Raw genomic sequence first — 7,514 nt, forward strand, 5'->3', positions numbered from 1 at the left:
GAAAGAGAGTAGGGGGGGGAGGAAAGAGAGAAGGGGGGGAGGAAGAGAGAAGGGGGGAGGAAAGAGAGAGGGGGGGAGGAAAGAGAGAAGGGGGGGAGGAACCGAGAAGGGGGGGAGGAAAGAGAGAAGGGGGGGGGGAAAAGAGAGCAGGGGGGGGGAGGGAGCGAGAGGGGAGAGCGCGCGCGAGATGAGAGAGCACCAGACTGTACAGTTTGTTCCGCCACCTGAGATAAGGCTATCAGGGATGGAAGTGATGCTCTGGTCAGACTCCACCTGGAGCAGTGCGTGCAGCTCTAGGCACTGCACCTCAGGATGGATCCATTGGCCTTGGAGCGGGTACAGTGAAGGTTCTCCAGAATACCAAGGTTCAATTATGGAAGACCGGTTGCATAGTCCAAGCTTGTACTCCCTTGAATATAGAAGATTAAGGGGTAATCTAATCAAAGCTTACAAGACAATTAAAGGATTTGATGGGGTAGAAAGGGAAACTATCTCCTCTGGTGGGAGAGTCCAGAACAAGAGGCTGTTTTGGTGAGGGTTGAGGAGTGTAGTGCAATTTGATTTGAATATGGACTTCCAAAAAAGGTGTTTGACCGAGAACCACACAATAGACTGGTTAGCAAAATTAAAGCCCATGGGATCATTCTTGGGCAGTCCATCATATCGAGGATGACTTTCTTCTGCACCAAAGAGATGAGTTCTATTGTGTATGCAATAACTGTTGAGACTGAGTACTGTTTAACTCCCAAGAGGTATAACCTTGGCTCTGTTTTATTAAAAACAGAGTGACTAATATACAAAATGGCTGGCCTTTTATACTTGGGCTGCACATGTGCATGCAGCCCAATGGCCTCCAACAGTGATCCCAAAAGTACATACATGTCAAATTCACAGGTGTTTCAATGAAGGACCTGATATTCCAGATCCCAAACTACATCCTGAAGGTGTGGATTTTAACATGGGGTGGCCATTGCACACCAGACACCACACGGGCTTGACAGAGCTAGACCAAGACAACGGGAGACCAGCTCTGCTGCACGGATCTAGTGCACACACACACACACGAGAGCCATGGGATTAAACAGTCAGTAGCAACGTGGAAACGAATTTGGCTAAGAGACAAAGCAGAATAGTTGTGAACGATTGTTTATCAGACTGCAGGAAGGTAGAGTGGTGTTCCCTAGGGGTCAGTACTAGGACCACTGCTTTTTGATATATATTAATGACCTGGACTTGGGTATACAGGGCACAATTTAAAAGTTTGCAGATGACAACTCAAATGTAATGAATGAGGATAGTAAACTCCAAGAGAACAAAGACTGGTGAAATGGGCAGATGTGGCAGATGAAATTTAACAGAGAAATGATAGATTGATAACAAATAAACACATTGTACAATTTTTTTAAAAAGGTTCAGAAACAGAGACCTGGGGGTGCACATACACAAATCTTTGAAGGTGGCCAGACAAGCTTAGAAGGCTTGTTTAAAAAATCTCTGCCTTTATTAATAGTAGCAGAGTACAGAAAGCAACGCTAAATCTTTAGGCCACAGCTGGACTAGTGCATTCAATTCTGGACACCACACCAGAAAAAAATCTCAAGGCCTCAGAAGATGCAGAAGAGATTTAATCGAATGGTACCAGGGATGAGGAACTTCAGTTATGTGGCAAGAGAGTGAGAAGCTGGGATTGTTCTCCTTCGAGCAGAGAAGGTTAAGAGATCAGATAGAAGAGTTCAAATCCACAAATGGTTTTGATAAATAATGACAAACTGCTTCTAGTGACAGAAGGTTGAGAACCAGAGGACACAGAATTAAGGTGACTGGCAAAAGAACCAGAGAAAGCATGAGGAAACTTATTTTTAATAAACATATCAAGTTGTTGTGATCTGGAACATGGGCTGAAAGGGAAGCAGATTCAGTAAGAATGTCCTAAAGGGAATTGGATACAGGGATGCAGGGCTGGGCAGAAAGAGCAGGGGACTGAGACTAGTTGGATAGCTCTACCAAAGGGCCAGCACAGACCCGATGGGCTGAACAGTCCCCTGATTCTATAACCTTAAAATTAGAGCTCAGCATTCAGAGGTGAAATCCGAAAGCACTCTTTCCACAAAAAAGGCAGTGGAAATCTAACTCTGCCTCCCAAACAGCAGTGATGCTCAATTAATTGAAAATTCAAAACAGAGATTGATCGATTGTGTTAGGCAAGGGTACAGAGGATTATAGAACCACACTTGATAGATGGAGTTAAGATACAATCAGTCTTGATCTAATTGAATGGCAGAATAGGCTCAAGGGGCTGAAAGGTACACAGGAAAAGGAGTAGACCAATGTTTCTGGTACAACATACATAATAAACCATGTGGCATCACTCTTACCTCAGGCAGAAGTTGGTGGTTTAAGTCCAACTCAAGATTTAAGCATAAAATCTCAGCTGATCCTCAGTACTGTACTGGAGTGAGTGCTGCACTATTGGAGGTGCCATCTTTCAGATGAGACATTAAACAGAGGCCCCATTGATTTCTCAGGTGGAGACAAAATGCTGGGGCAGTATTTTGAAGAACAGCAGGAGAGTTCTCCCCATGTCCTGGCCAATATTTACCCTTCAGTCTACATCACTAAAATTTGCTGTATGTAGATTACTGCTGCATCTCCTACATTCCAACACCAACTATACTTCAGAAGTACTTCATTGGCTGGGATGTCTAGAGATTGGGGAAACAGAAATACAAGACTTTCTTTTTTTCATCTCAATCTCCAAAGCCTGCACTGTTCAGTTCCACTTGTGGCGAAGTTATCTCCACCATTTGGATTAGAAACGAGGATCCAAAAAGCCAACAGCTTTGAGGAAAGAAGATTGCAACTCAGATCTGTTAAGTGGTTAAAAGGTACAAGAGGCTGCACAATTCTCACCACAATAGGTCATAGTCACAGCAGGATCACCAAGGTAACTGATCCTTTGTCCTTCTGTTCTCTTCCAGCAAGGTAGCCCCTCAGCTGACTGTAAAGTCCTGTCCCTGCAGTACAGATTCACACAAGGCATCTCACTCTCTCACTCTCTCACTCTCTCACTCTCTCACTCTCTCACTCTCTCACTCTCTCACTCTCTCACTCTCTCACTCTCTCACTCTCTCACTCTCTCACTCTCTCACTCTCTCACTCTCTCACTCTCATAGTTGGGGTTCAAGTAACATTCACCACATTGCACTCAATTGTGAAATCTGCTATTCCACAGGTTTGTTCCCAAGTTCTAAAGAGGGGACAAGGAACGCTGGATCTCCTCACCTCCCTCTTATAGATCTAGGACCTATACCTAGTCTCCTACAAGCTAAGATACCTACTTCAGAAAACAATGGGAGGGGCTGAATGGCCGACTCCTGTTCCTGTCTACCCACAGTTCTGATACAACTTACATAACAGACCATATGGTATCAATCTTGTTTCCTCAGTCAGAAGTTTGTGTTTTTTAGTCCAAAACCAGAGCCTTGAGCATAAAATCTAGGCTGACACCACAGTGTAGTGCCAAGGGATTGCTGCACCATTATGAAGAAACATAAATAGCCTGAGGTCTGTAAGAAATTGAGTTCTTTTATAAAAAGAAAAATTGATCGGTGCAAATCAAATTTGCAGGGGCCCCTTGTACGACAAAAAAGAAAATGGATACTCGAGACCGTATTACTGGCGTTCAGACACTATTCTGCACAGTGCCCACCGAGCGTGTGGGTAGACACCACATGTTCCCTCTCCAGGGTCACCAGACCATGGACAAGGCCAGACAACCTGAGTGACCGCACCATCCCAAGTCACGTCCATCCTAGGACCTGCAGACAGTGGCCTTGGCCATGCCCAGGAGCTGCAGAGCAGGTGGTTCCCACCCACACCCCCACCAGAAGTTCCCGGCAGAAAACTGATGAGTGTCCAGAAGGAAGAGGTAACAGAGTTATGTATACAACCCAATGTAACCAGTATTATACCACCACCAGAGGGCGTACCTGTTGACATCCCAAGGGATCCCTGTATACAAGCAGGCCTCCCACAAAGGAACCAGTCACACTTACTCACGTCTACAGTACTCAGTTACACCACTATGAACATAAACAGCAATCCAGGGAGATGGGTAGCAGAAGGCATCCTCTAGTTACCATGCAGACAAAACCTTCACTTCCAGTCAACCAACACACAAGTTAGAGTTACTAGTACTATTCTTGTGAAACTTATTAAAAGGCAATTTGTTGCCCAATTTAGTGCAGACTTTTGTAGTCTCAGTAAGCTAACCTTCAAGACAATTCAAATGATTTGCAAGAATCCTCAGCACAAAAGCAAACACTAGATAGATTAATTAACATGGAAGACTATAGCAAGTAATGAATGGTCTACTTCTCAGCCACTCAGTCTCACCACAATCGACAAGGCTCAAGTCAGGTGTGTGACAGAATACTCAACACTCAGATCAGTACAGCCACAACACAAGCTCCACACCATCTAGGTCAGACCAAATCACTTGATCAGTGCTCTGTACCACTGAATTCAATATCCAGCCCCTCCATACGGACACACTGGCTGCAGAATATACAATCTACAGATTGCACTGCAGCAACGCAGCAAGATTACTTCAATAGCACCTCTTCCCCCGCACCCTTTACCTACGAGGGGGGACAAGATCAGCAATGTTGTGGGAACACTATCACCTCCATATTCCCTTCCAAGTTGCATCATCTGGACTTGGGCATAAATCACTGCTTCATCATAGGAGTATTCCATGGAATTGATCTATCTAATACCATTGTGGGAACACCATCACCAAAAGATGATAGCAGCTCAAGGAGAAGGTTCAGCCCCCACCCCAGACCCACCTTCTCAGGGCAACTAGGGAAAGACAACATTTATCTCTCTGCAGTCAGTATAGGTTGGACCACCCGCTCTGTGGGGCAAAAGTCAAAACTCACGTGCACACGTGCTCTTCCGGGCACTGCTGCTCCACGCCATCACTAAACCAGACCGGAGGATCACTGCAGGGCGCTGAAGGTAGACCGTACGCCCAGAACATCGCACCACCGCTCCAGGGTGAGAAACGGAGCTCAGAAGACCCGAAAATCCACCCCATAGATCTTAGTTTGCAATGCACTGAGAAAACTTAAATATTGGATTTAACAATGCTCCAATATGCACCCTTATAATGCATACACCATATTTCATAAGTTATAATTCATACACTATTCCTTCCCTTTCTTTTCCAAGATGTATCAATTTAGCTCATTTTCCCCCCCTCCCTCCTCTCCTCCTCCCACCCCAGAGGACAGGCTGGGGATCAACTCAAGTCTCTGCCACCAGTCTATAAACAGCCATGTGGAAATACACAAGGGTGACCGGTCTCTATCTTTATCCCTATAGAAGAGCATGTACCTGGGTGGGGGGGGCATATGGTCTACACTACTGCCCAACAGCATAGCCAACACCAGTAATTCAACTGAACCAGCCACATAAATACTGTGGCTACAACAGTGGGTCAGAGGCTGGGTATTCTGCAGCGAGTGCCTCACTTCCTGACTCCCCAAATTCTCTCCACCATCTACAAGGCACATGTCAGGAGTGTAACAGAACCCTCGCCACGTGCCCAGATATGGGCAGCTGCAACAATATTCAAGAGGCTGGACATTATCCAGCACAAAGCAGTCCACTTGATTGACACCCCAGTCACTAGCCTAAACATCCACCATCAGCACACACACTGGCTGCAGTGTGGACCAGCTAGGAGATAAACCATAGTAACATATCAAGGCTTCTTCAGCAGAACCTCCCAAATCAATGACTTTTACCATCCAAGAGCAAGGTCAACAGGGGCATGGGAACTCCATCACCTCCAAGTTCCCCTGCAAGCCACACAGCATTCTGACAGACATATTACATCATGCCTTCATCACTGGGTCAAAATCCTAGTACTCCCTACCCATAGGTAACAGAATAACAACCACACAAACTGCAGCTCACCACCACCTTCTCAGGGGCAACTAGGAATGGGTAATAAATGCTGGCTTCACCAGCATCTCTTTCATCCTAAAAAAAAATAAAAGATGTAATTAATCACACAGCAGCAGAGAGTAGTGCCTGTGTACCCACACTACAACAGTGACTACACTCCAAAAGTATTTCATTGGCTGTAAAGCACTTGGAAACATCTGGTGTTCATGAAAGGCACAATATAAATGTCTCTTACTGATCCAGGAGTATTGATGCTCCAGTACACTGTACAACCTGCTCACCTCCCAGAAAAAAAGACTTAAAAAGCCAAGAAACATATCTACTAAATAGGCCAGGTGTTTTTGTTCCCCTTACACCCCACCCAATCCCACCCTACATTACCATTGCTGGCTGAAACACAAACAACAGTCCCATCTTCATACAGGGTCAGGTCATCCACTGCCCTGAGCAGAGGCTGGTTCCGGTTCATCAACCACTTGCTCCAGTTGTTGGCCAGGCTCTGCTGCTGTTGCTGGATGGCCCGGCAACCCTGATAGCACAAAGCCCAGGCCTGCTCCTCGGTCACAGGCTGACCCCGCACAGCCAGCAGCTCCTGCAAGGACATCAGCAAGGGAGCCTGCACTGCCATCGCAGCCCAAAGCATGAGGGGAGGCCCCCCTCCAAAATAGGCTGCACAAACCAGCAATCTTTTGTAGAGAAACAGCCAAGGGCCAGCTGTGCAGGGTTTTAAGGCAATGAGCACAGACGAGCTAATGCTCACTTTAATGACCTAATCAAGAAACCACTTACAACTCTTAAATTATACAATTAAACCAAGTGCCTCCTTGGTAAAGGGGCACAACAACCAGAGACTGCAAACTAACCAAAAATGTTTAAGAAAACCTAACGAGTCAAATTAAAATTTGGTTGCCGGGGGTGATGATGCACTCCAGTCCCTCTGGTGCCCACCTCTCGCGGAAGGCCGTGAGCGTACCGGTGGACACCCTGGCTCGGATGCAGTGACCACTTACAATTCTTTTAAATTATACAATTCAACCATGTGCCCCCTTACGAGCTGATGCCAAAGACTCAACCTCTGCTGGTTAATGTCATGTATGTAGACCATGTATACTAACTGTATAGTCACAGAAGGTGTGCCACCAGAGGGCACTGCAGGGGGAGACCTGAGGGTCACCTGCATTAGGTGTGCAGGGCCCAGTATAAAAGGCTGCCCACCATGCTTGTGCCTCACTCTGGAGTTACAAATAAATGGAACTAAGGTCACAACAGCTCAAGTACAATATGAGACCGTGTGGAGGAATTCATCAGAGTATTGAAGACATAGTAGTTAACGAGCAGTCATTTAACATATTGTTCAAGCACTACCCCTTAAGGAGCTGTTACCTGAGAATGTCCCAGGAAAGAGAAGGTGAAGTGATACAGGCTAACTCTCACATTATTTGATGTCATTTCAGGATCAAGGCCTCATGCTGTTGAATTTTGAGATGATTTGTGGAAATGCTAGAAAATCAAATTTAAAAAGAGTGTTAGGCACTTTA

General features: G+C 45.8%; 1 protein-coding gene across 1 annotated transcript in view; it reads right to left on the bottom strand.

Annotated features, from left to right (window-relative positions):
• The window catches only part of LOC139276849 (protein spire homolog 1-like), a 63,020-nt gene extending 56,416 nt beyond the window's left edge, over positions 1 to 6,604 (bottom strand). The window contains exons 1-2 of the mRNA XM_070894847.1: positions 6,353 to 6,604; positions 5,986 to 6,051 (exon numbers count right to left, since the gene is read on the bottom strand). Coding sequence (XP_070750948.1) covers positions 5,986 to 6,051; positions 6,353 to 6,604 — 318 coding nt within the window. The remainder of the gene's footprint in view (positions 1 to 5,985; positions 6,052 to 6,352) is intronic.
• Between the last annotated feature and the right edge of the window lie 910 nt (positions 6,605 to 7,514).

Source organism: Pristiophorus japonicus, chromosome 12, assembly GCF_044704955.1.
Source record: "Pristiophorus japonicus isolate sPriJap1 chromosome 12, sPriJap1.hap1, whole genome shotgun sequence".
NCBI lineage: Eukaryota > Metazoa > Chordata > Chondrichthyes > Pristiophoridae > Pristiophorus > Pristiophorus japonicus.